The sequence below is a fragment of the Aspergillus glaucus genome (assembly GCF_001890805.1).
Source record: "Aspergillus glaucus CBS 516.65 unplaced genomic scaffold ASPGLscaffold_7, whole genome shotgun sequence".
Lineage (NCBI taxonomy): Eukaryota > Fungi > Ascomycota > Eurotiomycetes > Eurotiales > Aspergillaceae > Aspergillus > Aspergillus glaucus.
This window is the reverse complement of record NW_019170459.1, coordinates 243,998-257,826: the sequence shown is the minus strand read 5'-3', so window position 1 is coordinate 257,826 and position 13,829 is coordinate 243,998. Positions and strand designations below refer to the sequence as shown.

Genomic DNA, 13,829 nt, shown 5'->3' with positions numbered 1-13,829 from the left:
CCCCCCCCCCCCCTTCCCCATACGCAAACACCGGCCCAATCACTATATTCGGCACCATAACATCCTTAACCTGCATCTAGATAAACCCCAGCAGAAACACCGAGTACGCAAACGCAAACAGGCCCAGTGGGGTGGGGTTTGCGACTTTGCGGTCCTTCACTGGCTTGTAGAGACCTGGTTGGAACTCGCCACCGAAGGCTGGGAGATGGGGATAGTAGGGAATTGAGATGGTGTGCAGGCAGATATTCTATTGGGATTTTGATTGTACAATTGAGACAAAAGAGGACTTCAATACCAGCCTAGGAACCCTCTATATATAACCCCAAACACACCACACTACAGCATACGAAGTACAGAATCAGACAAGCAAAAAGTACACACCCGCACCCTGAACCAAACAGGCATGAACACGCGCAATTGAGTTTGCTAAAACATCATCCTAACACTGCAGACGTACACTACCTTGGCGCACCGAAGATCTTCCATCCCCACAAAGCCAAAGCAGCGGGACTCATGGGGTAAAAAGCGGGGGACAATACGTATATAGTGCAGATCTGCAGTTGTTTTAAGGGCTAGGACTATCTGATGGGCGTATGTTAAAGTAGATCATTGGATTAGGGTAACGGAAGTAGACTGCCGATTCGGAAGTGCATGTGATTCGCTCGCTGGGGAAGTCGGGTTTGGGGTTGCTGATAGGGTTATATTACAAGTTATCTCTTATTGCAACGAGGTAGGTTTGTATGGGAATATCAAGATACAGGTGGGTGATATCTGATGTGTACCTAGGCCTCTCAGTACCCTCACCAAAGCAACGGCTAGCGGCAAAGCTAGCGGCAAATTGAGAAGTTACAGCACCAATGGATCCGCTGGCTACTGTTCTTACTTTGAGTAAACACAGTACCCTGTACCCAAACGTGATGGTACTACTCATTTAGGCATAGAGTAAGTTACACAATACTACTACCAAGAGCCAGCAGCACACACGATTGGATGCACGAGTACGCCCAAAAGCAATCTGATTTCTATCAAGTGTGCTGACACAGAATATCATGCATGTTAACTACTGGTGAAGGCGATTATGCAACTTTAATCACTCGCTACGCGAGCGAGGCAAAAAAACATACAACAGCCGGGATTCGCTGGTGGTCACCCACCCAACTACTAACCGGCCGGCGTGTGGCTTAAGTACGGCTGAGCGGACGGGAAGCCCTGTTCTCCACACCCTATGGTCGTATGTGCCAATTTTATACCTAGAAAGGAATGTATAGTATGATTTCCAAGTAAGACGCGAATGTACACGAGGAAGCGCCTAATCCATACCACCATGGAGACCAGAGAATCATGCACACGAGAAAAGAACATCATTCGTGTCGCTTCTTATAATCGCCGAGATTTTGACTTCGCGGTCGCCAGAATCAATCCACATGAGCACGAGCGTACCCACGATTCTGTCCTCCAGCCCGCTCGCTCCCCTTCATCCACCCTTGGATGTCTTGAAAATCTATCCCTTGAGTTACTCCCTGAAATATGCCGGCTCCTGGATCTCAAATCACTGTTCAAATTTCGCCAAATCAGCATGCGTGCCCAAGAAATAGTTTGTGGAATCCGCATCTATCGAATAAGCATGGCTTATGCCCTCGAAGCCGTCTGTGCTATTATCAGGACAAACATCGCGTCATGGTTTACTTTATGTGATTTATTCGGTGTATTATGCTCGCGGGACTGTATTCTCTAGAGCAGCCGGTCGAACCCGGCGACCTGATCTTCCTATGGGCTTCCCGTCAAGCCGAGATGCTCTTTATCAAGTCAACCAGTGACAGCGACGAGAACACTGCAACAGCATCAATTAAAATAAAACCTATTACCTGGCGAGTCTAATTGACGAGGGATACTGGACTTTGAATGGTCCGGATGTCAGCTACTGGGAGGAAAAAGAGGGCTACGAGCCAGAGCATACGGAGAAAGACAAATACACGCTCTACGATGAGGACAATTATGGTATTTTCCAGGAAGTTGAGCTGAGCGAGTTTCTGTATGACTTTAACCCTGTCGGGGCGGAAGAGACTGGGAAGGGTGCGGATACGAAAATTATGGTGAATCCACATGGACGGTGAGTATAGTTTGCTTGGTACTTGTACTAATCCGGATAATATAGAGATGTCCTGAAGTACCACTACAGCGGACAATGCTCAGAATGCTACGGAAAAGCCTGAGGCTGCCGGGGCTATCGTGGTTTCATTGATCGATTCCCAGAACTCACTGGTGACTGTGGAAATCACATGGCATGCCCCTACTGCATGGGATACGACTTTGCATATAATGAGTGGGTAATCTTCAGATCTCAAGATCATTTGTTCTCAAGAGCCGGCCACATTAAAGCGTCGAGGCCATCATCCGAGGGAGAGGCACAGGAGCTGGAAGAGAGGTACCAATCGATTAAAAACGAATATTTCGAACTGTGTAGGGAGAGGTATGAGCTTATCAATGCGCGGAAGAAGAAAATGGGTTATCCGCTTGATGATGTGGATGAACTGATGGAGGAAGATGGAAGATTTTTGACTAGACTTTTGCAAATGCAGAGCATACTACGGGTAAATGCGTGTCATAGCTGATGTCTTTAAAACATATCTTCAATGGAGTTGTGGCTTTCGTTCTATCAAACCTGCTGAGCTCTTGCTAGATGTAAGGCACATCGATTGGTATTGTATGAAACTAAATTCAAGTACTCATATATCCATTTGCACACCAATTTAACTCCCCAAAGTAGACAATCTAACTACCTTCAGAGAAGAACGGATGATTCACCTTCCTCCTCCAAATCTTCCTATTAGACGTCTTCGGAGCAGTCTCGCCATCCCTCAACACCCGGATCACAGTCGGAGCCGTATGCGGCGCGATGATAGCAGCGACATCTGTCCGTAGACGCTCCGAGAGCGCATCCTCCGTTTTGTCGCTGGATTTGTTGAACCGGACCAACATGCCTAGTTTACTGGCACCCTCGAGAGGGATACCGTACGCTTCGGAGAGGTATGGCTTTGAGACTAGTTGCAAGTCTAGGTTTACCATGGAGACCATGCCAGTGTCGAGTTCGAGAACTTTGTATGTGTTAGTTACTGCTGGGACAAACTGAATGGAGAATGAAAATTTACAATCAGTGCCCAATCGGCCGTCAAATACATATTGGTCACCTTCTCGATGGGCTGCGTCGCCGGTTTTGAAAAAGCCTTCTTCGTCGAAAGCGGCCTTAGTGGCGGCGGGGTTGTCCAGGTAGCTGGGTGGTCAGTTTATTTTTTATGGCGTCGAATGGATGAGGCCATAACATACTGAGAGAAGATATACGGTGTCTTGATACGGATCTCACCGTGATCTCCATTGGCGAGTTTTACTGTAATGCCCGGAAGAGGTTTCCCAAGGCAGCGCTGGAAGTCATTAGCAATCTGATGACCATTCTTATCAAGACTGGAACAAATACCTTGATATGATCAGTGCCAGGTGTAGTCAACATAGATATCACACCCAGCTCTGTAGCCACATAACCGATCTGAATATCACGATCAAAAGTCTTCTTCCAAAAAGGAAGCAACCATGCCGGCGGTGAAGCACTCGCAAGAAAAGGTCGTTGAATTGCTTGAGCACCCCTTACATACTCCTCCCTCTCCCCAGCCGGAAGCTTATCAAGATGCTCCAAAAAGTATTTCCCCATCTCACCCCAGGTATGCGCAACTCCAGCAAAGCTGGTTATCCTGTTTTGCCGTAGATGCTCCCAGATAACAGCCGGCCCTGGGTACGTAGGGAGGATGTCACACTGAGACGCGGTCACGATGCGAACCAGGAGATTGACGTGGGCGCTGATCCAGTTCATGGTCTCGTAGACCAAGAGACGGTCATTTGGAGAAGTGGGAGGGAACTTCAGGTTGATGAGGCGGCGCGTCTGGACCACGCTTTTCGGTGAAGTGGCGGTGCCGCTGGTGTGGACGAGCAGACTGGGCCGGTGCTCCGGGATGACTTGGTCTTCCTTGATGGATAGGTTGAGGGCTGCCAGGTCAGCCGGGGCTGGCTGCTTGATTTTCACTGGGACGATCCCGAGGGCATGGTCCCGGCTCGCTGCCGACGCTTTGATCCCAGCTGTGAGCGGGAGTTGTTGCGCTCCGAGCACGACGGCACTTGCCTGGAATTTCTGCAGCATGCGTGATATGCTTTCCGGGTCGAATTCGGGGCCTGGTGAAATTCAATCAGTTACCTTTCTCTTTCGATATTGGGATTTTACCACTCACGCAAAGGTGCTATTATAGCTCCCCCCAGCGCCAAAATGGCCAAGGCCGCAACATAAAACTCGTAATTCGGCGTAGTATGCAGCCCAATGTACGATCTACTCTCAAGCAACAGACCCTGTTCATCAAACAAAGAGTCCGGGATACTTTCTCGCAAAGCGTCCCGAGTACTCAGGACATCCGTGAGCAGCTGAGTGTAGCCCACGTTGATGCCCAAAGTGGTATCGTTGATGATGGGCCAGGGGGTGGACTTGGCTCGGTTCAGGATGTTCACGAAGAAGGCTTCATTGGGAATGGTGTTGGATGTCATTTTGATAGTGGGTGTATGAGCAGTGCAGTTGCTCACGAGTAGTGTTTATCTAGGGGTTCAATACTATGAATAGCACATGGTTTATATGGTACTGGTATACTCCGTATTTCGTACTGAAGTACTTTCGGTCCATACCGTACCGTATTGTACTGCGGCTGAAGAGGTGGCTTGCTGAATTGTGGGGACTGAAAATAAGATCTGCAAACACGGGCCATAATCGGTCCCACTTCGTGGGGACATCGGTAGCTGGCTAGCTCGGTCGATTAAGTTATTATATTATAAGTACCGGTACATATTGTAATATACTGTAATTAACTGGAAGTAATGTACAGCTCAATTACCATGAATGATCCTTTCCAGCTCCTCTCGCTCGCCATTCTCCTCTACCAATCTGCGAAAAACACCATTGGGGACCTTCATCAATTCCCGCGGTGCCCCGAACTCGACCGCCCGCCCGGCATCAAGCACAAGAATGCGATCGAAATCAGCAATCGTGCTGATACGATGGGCGATCACCAACAAGGTAGAATGACGCCCGAACTCGGACCGAACAGACTGCTGCAGGAGCTCGTCGGTATCCTTGTCGACTGCAGACGTGGCTTCGTCTAGAATCATGATCTTTGGTCGTGATACGATTGCCCGCGCCAAGCAAAGAAGTTGTCGCTGGCCCTGGGATAGGTTCTGGCCGCCCTCGGATATGGGGATATCCAGTGATCGGGCTTTTTCGGTCTGGGCCGAACCACCCCAGTGAACTCGTTCCAGAGCGCTCGCGAGCTGCAGGTCGTCATATTCGCCGAATGGATCGAGGTTGGACCGCACTGTACCCGAGAAAAGGACAGGATCTTGAGGGATGATGGCCAGTCGACTGCGGAGATGATGCAGCTTGATCTTCGAGACATCAATTCCATCCACGTAGATTTGACCCTGACGGATATCGAGGAAGCGAAACAATGTCAACGCCAATGATGACTTTCCAGCACCGGTTCTTCCAACCACACCCACGCGCTGGTTCTCTTCGACCTGGAAGTTCAACCCCTGCAGCACGGGCGGTAGGTCAGGCGCATAGCCGACAACAAGATCAGACACCTCGAGACAGCCTCGCGTAGGCCATGCGGCAGGAGGATCGATCCCGGTGTCTTCCTCAGTCTCGACCTCGGTGTATTCCTGTATGCGCTCGACGCTGTTCAGCGACAATTCCATGGTTGAATAGATTTGGGTCGCGCGGGACATGATGGCCGTGTATCGCAGCGCAAAGCTGATGGCAAAACCAGCCACAGACGCGGTGGTTCCCTTGGCTGCAATGGCCAAGAAAGCTGTGGTGGTTGTGAAAATGGCGCCCATCAGGTTCATCCTGTATGCGAGCCAGCGGTTAAGGAGCCAGGTATGCCAATAGGCGCGTGCGTGGCCATCGATGATGCCGTGCATGCGGTTAATGTAGATGGGTTGTTTTCCGAAAGCCCGGATCGTGTCGAGGCCATTGAGCACGGAGTCAAATTGCACGAAGATGGGACTCTTTGCTGTACTTTCTAGTCGTTTGGTCTCGCGAGCCGCTGTCAGATACTTGCGCGCGAAGAAGAGTGACATTAGGAGGATCGCCGTGGTGAAGAGACCTAGCACGGGGTTGACCAGGACTCCGGCCAGAACAGTGGATATTATTTCGATTGCGTTGAAAATAGTATTTCCCAACACTCCACCCATTGCTGAGTCAATCGTATTGAAGTCCGATGTGAAGCGATTAATGACGCGTCCGAGAGGAACTGTATCCAGCCAGCGCATCGGGGCCCTGAGGACATTGCGGAGAAGATGCCGGAACAGGTTGCGCGAGGACCGGAGACACACGGCAAAAACGAAGAGAGTCCGGATAGCACCTATGACGCAAGCCAGCACGGACATGCCGACGTAGACGCTGATGTAAAAGGATAGATCGTAGTCCTTCTGAGCCGTAACCGTCAACTGATGAACGGCATGATGCATGACGGACATAGTCCGCTCAGGCACGGAATCCTGACTGCTCCAGACGTTGAGCCACCATGCCTGTTACTGTTAGCATAGATGATCAGCCCAGCAGAAAAGGGGCGGGCTCTTACCCGGGCCATGGTCAAGGAACTGTATCCCAAGTAGAGAAACAGGACCAAGAACCAAAGTGAGAAGCTGTCGCTGTGCGTGATATAGCCCTTGTATACACCCCATTTAATAGAGCCTGTCTCTTTTCCTTCGTCCTTGACGAACTTCTGTGCCGGCTTAGACTTGTTTTCTGGTTGTGGGCGTGGCGGTGGCTGCACGAGTGCCTCGTCTCTATCCGGAATGTCCGTGGCTTTCACGAGAAGGTCGGTATCTGGCGACTGTATTGACGGGATTTCTCCCTCCACATCCCGTGCCGGACCGGCATAAGACACGCTACCCTTATCCAAATGAATCGCATAATCCGTCCTCGACAAACAAAGCGCCGTATGGTGCGTAATAAGGACACGGGTTCTCCCCCACGCAAGCTCCCCAGTAAGCGCATGCTCAAACAGATGACGACTAGTATGCGCATCTACCGCACTGAACACATCATCCATGAGCAAAATGCCAGCACGCGAGTACAGCGCCCGTGCCAGAGTAATACGCCATTTCTGACCACCGCTAAGATTCACGCCCCGGGCACCAATCTCAGTGGAATCGCCGTCGGCAAATGAGGCAAGGTCGGGCTCGAGTGCACAGACAAAAAGGACCTTCTCATATCGTTCCGAGTCAAACGGCAGACCGAAGATAATGTTGTCTTTGATGGTCGCGTTTTCGATCCAGGGGACTTGGCTCACGTAGGCCATAGCCGAGTCGATGATCCATTGGTTTCCGTTGATGCGTTCGTTGAAGGTTGGCCGGGGGGGTGCCTTGATAGTTCCGCTTAGGACTTCGCATTCGCCAACAATTGACGCGAGCAACAGACTCTTTCCTGAGCCTGTTGGGCCGGAGATGACGCTCAGGCCACCTTTGGGGAAGTCCAGGTTGAGATTGTGAAGGTGGAAACCGTGGTTCTCGATGCTGGCTGCGGAGTCGTGCGATGGCCATGATATCGATGTATTCGAGAAGGCAATACTATCCGCTGGAACGCTGTTGGGAACGCTCTCTGGGGCATTGAGGAATTCCTCAACACGTCCCAGACTGACTAGAGAGTTCATCAGTGCCGCAACACTTGCCGGAAGGGACGTGAGGGCAACCTCGATCGATCCAAACATTGAAACAGACGTGAACGCAACAGAGGCCGTCAGCCCCCCGTTGATAATAGCATACACAGACAAAGAAGCAGCGGACAGCATTACAGGACCGACAATATACATGGCAAAGAGAGCTGTTTGCCAAAGACAAGCCGCCCACTGGGACTGCAGCTCAGAGTCCCGGAAGCCATTGATCTTGTCTTCCCACCGAGACTCCAGCGCTGCGAACTTGATCTGCCGGATACCCTGAAGTGCTTCGAGGATGACGGATATTTTGCTATCACGGGTTCCCATAATGCGTCCTTGAGATCTTGAATACCGTTTTGCCGCCATTCCGTTGAGTGGCATGAGAACTAGGAGCACGCCCAGCCCAGCCAGAAGACCTTGCCAGCCTACCAGCTGGGCTAGTAGGGTGCACGCAATTGCCAGCTGCAAGGGACACTGGTAGAGAAGATAGCTTTGAGATGCGAAATCGGCGATGCGCCAAGTGTCGACTGCAATCAGGTTGATTGTACTCTGGTGTGTTTTACCTGAGGCCGAACTGCTGCCATCTTTCTTTGGCTTGGTCGCTAGTGGCTCACCCTCGGGTGCCTGAATTTGTGCAGGCTGTGTCACATCCTTCCGACGGACAGCTTTGTCGAAGATCACCGTAGCTAACTGCTCAGTAATCTTGATGTTGAGGCCGCCATACGAGATCCAGACAAGCCAAGTGTTCACAGTCGAAGAAAGTACCATGGCGAGACCTAATACAAACACCCAAAGCCAAGCCCTGGTTGACCGATCAGGATCGTGCAGTGGCATTTCCAGTGACTGCAAGGTTCGCAAGAGCGCGATTTGCGGGATGAAGCTCAGAATGGACAAAATCACGGCCAACACAAACTGAAGGACAATCTCGGAGCGATAACAGCGAGTCAATGTTTTCAACAATTTCCCTGAATTCTTATTGCTGGCGTCACTTGTCTGTTGTTCTGCAAAGGATACCTGCAAGGTTTCGGACCGGGTCTTGTGATCCAGTTCTGGTAGGTCGTCAACTCGAACATCTCGTTTCCGAGCAGCCAAACTCAGCAATGGCTCTACCCAGCTAAAGGTCAGTCGATCAAGGGCTGAAACGGTAAATTGTCGGTCCACAATGGTACCATTCCGCAGAACATCTGGACGTCGCGGGAGGAGCAGAGCCGAGCAGGCCACAAGCAGGGCAAGAACGACATCGACTGCAGACAAAATTAACTGCGCTGTTTTCCATGTCTGTAATTCATACCGGGCGTGATGCATCTCGACGAGGAACATGACCAACCAGACGACCGTCGCAACGGCCATATGGCAGCCCAGACGAAACCGGGTAGTGCACACAGGCTCGGTTAGAAGAGCACCACATTGCGCCAAGAGAATGAGCTGCTCATTGTTAGTTCAAGATGCAATGCAGTTTGATTTAAATTCTCACCCAAGTTCCGAATTGCAGCCATTGTTCGACCAGGACAGGGGACGCTGGTTCATCGGCTGTCAGCACGGCCCGAGACAGCGCTACCATGGCTCCGACCAGGGTTAACACCGCACAAGCAGTGCGCGGAAACCGGTCGGAGAATTCAACCATGGTCTCCTCGCTTGCCGGACCATCTTGATCCTGATACAGATGCAGTCCCTGAGAAAGACCGCTGGATTTCGGCCTGATCTGACGGATCGCACTTTTCAGAGCTGGCCCGCTGCCAATGGCGGCTACGACCAGTCCGGCCGTATGCACAGCCAGTGACAAGGCCTTGGGGCTTAACATAACTGTGTTTGAAGTATGGAGGGAAAAAGCAGCGTCCGATTATGATAAAAGTCCAGGTTTGTTTACGTAATGGGGATGGATTCGTAAAACACTGAAATACACACCGATACGGGTCACCGCCGGTAAATACCGTACCATACTGCGGCTGACCAGTGTGGGACCGGTTCCAAGGAATTGACCGCTCACAGCAGCCCTAATAATCGATCGGCTCCAATATCGGCGATGTTATTTTTCTTTACTTTCCCTCCCACCCCCTCCTCTCCTGCCGTCCCATACACCTGCTCAGAATCATGGCCCTTTCCTATTCCCAGGCCTTGATTGCGGTCATCCTAGCCGCCGTCCTCAACTACTTCGTCGGGCAGGTTCTACAATGGTGGCGCCTCAAGACCCTCACCTCCCAAAGTTCCTGCGCCAAACCATCAACAACCCAAACCCGCTGGCCAGCCGGTTTGGGCCGCTTAATTCGAATTCTAGGCATCCGTGGTGATGTCCTCGAGAACTGGCTGGGAGCTGATTTCCGCTCTCACGGTTTCTGGACTTTCGCGATTGAAGCGCCTCTAGTGCCCACCGCGAGTATCTTCACGGCTGAGCCTGCTAACGTGCAATGTATGCTGTCGAAGAATTTTGGACATTGGGGATTGGGTCCTGCGCGAGCGAAGAAGTTCGGGCCGTTTTTGGGCGTCGGTGTTTTTACGGCTGATGGGGATATTTGGGCAAGGTCGCGCGCGGTTGTGAGGCCTGCTTTTCAGCGGAAGCAGGTTAGTGATTTGAGTGCTACGGAGCTGCATGTGTCGAGGTTGTTGGGTCGTTTGGGGGACCAGCCTGGGGATGATGGTTGGACATCGCCGAGGAACGTTATGCCGTACATTTACCGATTCACTTTGGATAACGCGACGCAATTTCTGTTTGGAGAAAGTGTCGAGAGTCAGCTGCAAAGCGATGTGGGCGAGAAAGAAGCTTCTGAGACACAGGCCTTCGAGGAGGCATTCCACACGGCTACTACAGGCGTCGGACTGAAGATGTTTATCGGACCGTTCTACTGGATCGTGGATTGCCGGTCAGCCTTCCGCCGCGCATGTCGCCTATGTAAAGAGTACACAGTGCGCTTCGTTGACCAGGCCCTAGCCGTCCACGCAGAAACCAAGAAGGAAGAGAAGGAAGCATCAGAGCCAGTCGACGACGAAAAGCACAGCCCGGAAAAGAACAAGGGGATCTTCCTCCGCACACTCGTTGAAGCAACCCAAGACCGCACCGAACTCCGCGACCAGCTCATGCAACTCCTCTTCGCCGGTCGCGACACCACCGCCACCCTACTCTCCTGGTCGCTACTTTGCTTCGCGCACACGCCCGGTGCATGGGATCGTCTTCGCACTGAGATCCTGACCATGTTCGGACCCGGTGGTGACGAAGGCGACGAGCTGATTTCCTTCGAAAGTCTCAAGGGATGCACATATCTACAGAGTTCGCTGCGCGAGACGCTGCGCATGTTCCCGCCCATTGGTGTCAATGGCAAGCAGGCGCTGTGTGATACCGTACTCCCGACTGGCGGAGGCGCGGACGGTTCGCAGCCTATTGCGGTCGCCAAGGGCACGCCTGTGCTGTTTACGACGTATATCATGCACCGACGGCCGGATCTTTGGGGTGATGATGCTCATGAGTGGAAGCCCGATCGGTGGTCTTCTGGATTGCGGCCTGGTTGGAGCTATATTCCGTTCAACGGAGGTCCGCGACACTGCCCTGGAGGTACGTTCTACTTTACTTCATTGCAGCTAGTCTGAAGAGTGCTGACCAAAATACCAGAGCAATTCGCCTTGACGCAAGCCGCATACACTCTGATGCGTCTGGCCCGGACATTTGACAGAATTGAGAACCCAGACGTCGGTGATGTGTTCGAAAAGGGTGTGGGGCTAATCATCCAACCCAAGAAGGTCAATTTGCGATTCCATCGGGCAGATGTGGTGTGAAAAATGTACTCCGTAATTACATAGTTCTGGTAGGAATGATGAACTGGCGGAATTGGGCCGAGATCAACACACCTTTCCACTGTAATGGTAACTTTTAATACCGGCGCATCTCGGTAAGCACTTGTCACTTACCAGTCCTTGACCGATTCCAAATCCCACCCCTCATGTGGCTGTTTGTGTACAGCTGAAAGGTGGACCGCCATATGGACCGCGCGCTGACTCGTAGATTTACTTGGACCCAGCTCAGCTGTGATGTGATGCCAATGTTCGCTTGCATTATATTATGTGTAAACACCCTGCCAGCCATTTCTGCCAGCTGTACTATGACGAGAATATGTTGGAAATCTCAGCGTCGTGAAAATTCCATTGCCGACAGCTCCACAGTTCAGCCCTTGTAACTAAGCTCTACTCCGTACGGAGGTGTATTTGTAAATTATGTACACCAGCAGACTTAGACAGAGCTAGACGGGAAAAACCTCTGAACCTCCTTATCATCTAGCGCGGTTTTCATAGTCCATGTCTGGCGAACATCCTCCCCATCATGCAAAATCCGAAGCACGGTCGGTAAGTGAGTTTCCGGCAGCTTGCCAGAGAGATCTTGGCGCACGGTGTTCAAAGCCTTCGATTCATTCTTGGGAACCTTTTCCGGCTGGAAACGGACCAAGGCCGCGACTTGGTGCGTGGTTCCTCCCCACAGCGCCAAGACATGCCCTTGTTCCACGTACGGTAGCTCAAGTAGCTGGTCTTCTATGCTCTTGAGTAGCACTGGGTGGCCCTCAAACCAGATCCCTATGGCAGTCAGAATTCGTCCGGAAAAGTTGGAAGTGGGGGAAGACTTACAGCCTGATTTTGCTCGTCCATCCCAGACGTAGCTATCACCATCACGATGGAAGACATCGTTGGTACAATAGAATCCCTCCTCATCGAAGATATCCTGGTCTTGTTTCTCCTTGCCCATATACCCGAGCATGAGAGTACTATTTTTCACCCACAATTCTCCACGATCTCCTTCAGTTAGCTTTATGGTGACATAAGGTGCCGGTTTTCCAACATTTGCCTGCAATCAAAATCAGTACCTGCATGCCTACTGAGACATGAACAGAGACTCACCTCCGGACGGCCAGATTCCTCATCCGAAGACAGGAAGATCACCCCCGACTCCGTGGTACCAAACGTAACTAACAGAGACTTCCCAAGCAACTCCTTCCAGAAACGCTTTAACAAAGGCGGAGGCATTGCTGCCGCAGATTGAGGTGCTCGCAAATGCCGCACACCCTGGACATATTCCTGCGCCTGATTCTGCGGCAACTGGCAGATCACCTTTTGGTAATAGACCATCATGTCCCACCACATTCTGGTAATGAGGCAGACAGTCGTAACGTCTCCTTCTTTCAACCGATTCCAGAGCAGCTCTGGTCTGGTTGCAAAATGGTACATTTCTATGCGTGTGCCACGGAGAAGACCGCTGAAAGCCTGATGGAAGCCGCTCGTGAAGGACACCAGTTCTGCCACACACAGATGCACCTCACCCTTTCCGACACGAGGAGGAAGTCGTGTCAGAGAGTACAGATAGCGACGGGCATGAATGACCGCTTTAGGAGCGCCGGTAGAGCCTGAGGTGAAGAGTAACAACCCCGGACGTTCATTGTCAAATTTCAACCCGGGTTGGATCGTGGCGGTTGGAGTCTCAAGTTGTTCCTGCGATGCGCTCCATTTACTCAGAAAGAGAGTCTGGATGGGCTGGGATTCATTAATACGGGAATGCTCTTGTATCTCAGCTGCCGCATTTTCACTCTCAGGTCCGACCAGGACAACAGAAGCACCGCACAGATTGATATATCCGAGCGTCTCTTCTGTCGATATGCCGGGTGCTATATTTTATCAGCATGTGCACTAGGATTCAGGGAAATTGTATAACTAACGCAATGGTGCAATTGCCGCACCAAGAGCAGCGATTGCAAAAACAGCCACTATATATTCATGGCTGGCCGTTGCCAAAAGGCCAATGTACACGCCATCTCTAGCAACCATTCCATTCTCATCTATGACATCTGGAGAAAGAGCATCACGAATTTTTTGTCGAAATACCAAAATATCACGGAGCAAGGTGGGAAAATCCACCTGAACTCCCCGGAGCCGATCGTTCAGAATTGGTTCGTGGCATTGAGATGCAATCCAGAGGAGCCGCACAAATAGCGGATCATCTGGAAGATAGCCATGCTCTAAGGTCGACATTTTTGATTCCGGTGCAACTGCAGCTTCGAGGATACCGAGTCGAGAGCGAATTGGGCTGAGAGTTAGTCCTCTCGACCTTAGATT

At 51.4% G+C, this 13,829-nt stretch overlaps 5 protein-coding genes across 5 annotated transcripts; 2 read left to right on the top strand and 3 right to left on the bottom strand.

Annotated features, from left to right (window-relative positions):
• Nucleotides 1–1,324: 1,324 nt before the first annotated feature.
• On the top strand, nucleotides 1,325–2,331 carry ASPGLDRAFT_24498 (uncharacterized protein; the record flags this gene model as incomplete). Its single annotated transcript, XM_022543393.1, has 3 exons — nucleotides 1,325–1,680; nucleotides 1,874–2,110; nucleotides 2,169–2,331. The coding sequence occupies 3 exons, from the start codon at nucleotides 1,325–1,327 to the stop codon at nucleotides 2,329–2,331; spliced, it is 756 nt and encodes a 251-aa protein (XP_022402165.1).
• A 312-nt stretch (nucleotides 2,332–2,643) lies between these two features.
• Nucleotides 2,644–4,668, bottom strand: ASPGLDRAFT_168610 (uncharacterized protein). Its single transcript, XM_022542674.1, has 5 exons — nucleotides 4,275–4,668; nucleotides 3,473–4,218; nucleotides 3,325–3,419; nucleotides 3,150–3,271; nucleotides 2,644–3,095 (listed from the first exon to the last, which is right to left on the bottom strand). Exons 1-5 carry the CDS (start codon nucleotides 4,579–4,581, stop codon nucleotides 2,773–2,775), a joined length of 1,593 nt encoding a protein of 530 aa, XP_022402164.1. The 5' UTR covers nucleotides 4,582–4,668; the 3' UTR covers nucleotides 2,644–2,772.
• Nucleotides 4,669–4,792: 124 nt separating this feature from the next.
• On the bottom strand, nucleotides 4,793–9,288 carry ASPGLDRAFT_45424 (uncharacterized protein). The gene is made up of 3 exons (XM_022546241.1): nucleotides 9,220–9,288; nucleotides 6,669–9,170; nucleotides 4,793–6,615 (listed from the first exon to the last, which is right to left on the bottom strand). Exons 2-3 carry the CDS (start codon nucleotides 9,093–9,095, stop codon nucleotides 4,915–4,917), a joined length of 4,128 nt encoding a protein of 1,375 aa, XP_022402163.1. The 5' UTR covers nucleotides 9,096–9,170; nucleotides 9,220–9,288; the 3' UTR covers nucleotides 4,793–4,914.
• Nucleotides 9,289–9,807: 519 nt separating this feature from the next.
• ASPGLDRAFT_81184 (cytochrome P450) lies at nucleotides 9,808–11,577 on the top strand. The gene is made up of 2 exons (XM_022550106.1): nucleotides 9,808–11,289; nucleotides 11,347–11,577. Exons 1-2 carry the CDS (start codon nucleotides 9,837–9,839, stop codon nucleotides 11,508–11,510), a joined length of 1,617 nt encoding a protein of 538 aa, XP_022402162.1. The 5' UTR covers nucleotides 9,808–9,836; the 3' UTR covers nucleotides 11,511–11,577.
• Nucleotides 11,578–11,764: 187 nt separating this feature from the next.
• Nucleotides 11,765–13,757, bottom strand: ASPGLDRAFT_81183 (uncharacterized protein). The gene is made up of 4 exons (XM_022550105.1): nucleotides 13,433–13,757; nucleotides 12,621–13,381; nucleotides 12,351–12,567; nucleotides 11,765–12,299 (listed from the first exon to the last, which is right to left on the bottom strand). Exons 1-4 carry the CDS (start codon nucleotides 13,743–13,745, stop codon nucleotides 11,962–11,964), a joined length of 1,629 nt encoding a protein of 542 aa, XP_022402161.1. The 5' UTR covers nucleotides 13,746–13,757; the 3' UTR covers nucleotides 11,765–11,961.
• Between the last annotated feature and the right edge of the window lie 72 nt (nucleotides 13,758–13,829).

What these genes read in the sequence shown, in the direction of transcription:
- ASPGLDRAFT_168610 (XM_022542674.1), bottom strand. Translation starts at nt 4,581, where the DNA reads ATGACATCCAACACCATTCCCAATGAAGCCTTCTTCGTGAACATCCTG. An exon ending in CTGGCACTGATCATATCAAG is followed by an intron (nt 3,420 to 3,472) that starts GTATTTGTTCCA and finishes AATGACTTCCAG; the next exon opens with CGCTGCCTTGGGAAACCTCT. An exon ending in ACACCGTATATCTTCTCTCA is followed by an intron (nt 3,272 to 3,324) that starts GTATGTTATGGC and finishes CTGACCACCCAG; the next exon opens with CTACCTGGACAACCCCGCCG.
- ASPGLDRAFT_45424 (XM_022546241.1), bottom strand. Translation starts at nt 9,095, where the DNA reads ATGGCCGTTGCGACGGTCGTCTGGTTGGTCATGTTCCTCGTCGAGATG. An exon ending in GTTCCTTGACCATGGCCCGG is followed by an intron (nt 6,616 to 6,668) that starts GTAAGAGCCCGC and finishes TAACAGTAACAG; the next exon opens with GCATGGTGGCTCAACGTCTG.
- ASPGLDRAFT_81184 (XM_022550106.1), top strand. Translation starts at nt 9,837, where the DNA reads ATGGCCCTTTCCTATTCCCAGGCCTTGATTGCGGTCATCCTAGCCGCC. An exon ending in TCCGCGACACTGCCCTGGAG is followed by an intron (nt 11,290 to 11,346) that starts GTACGTTCTACT and finishes CCAAAATACCAG; the next exon opens with AGCAATTCGCCTTGACGCAA.
- ASPGLDRAFT_81183 (XM_022550105.1), bottom strand. Translation starts at nt 13,745, where the DNA reads ATGTCGACCTTAGAGCATGGCTATCTTCCAGATGATCCGCTATTTGTG. An exon ending in TGCGGCAATTGCACCATTGC is followed by an intron (nt 13,382 to 13,432) that starts GTTAGTTATACA and finishes GATAAAATATAG; the next exon opens with CACCCGGCATATCGACAGAA. An exon ending in TGGACGAGCAAAATCAGGCT is followed by an intron (nt 12,300 to 12,350) that starts GTAAGTCTTCCC and finishes TGACTGCCATAG; the next exon opens with GGATCTGGTTTGAGGGCCAC.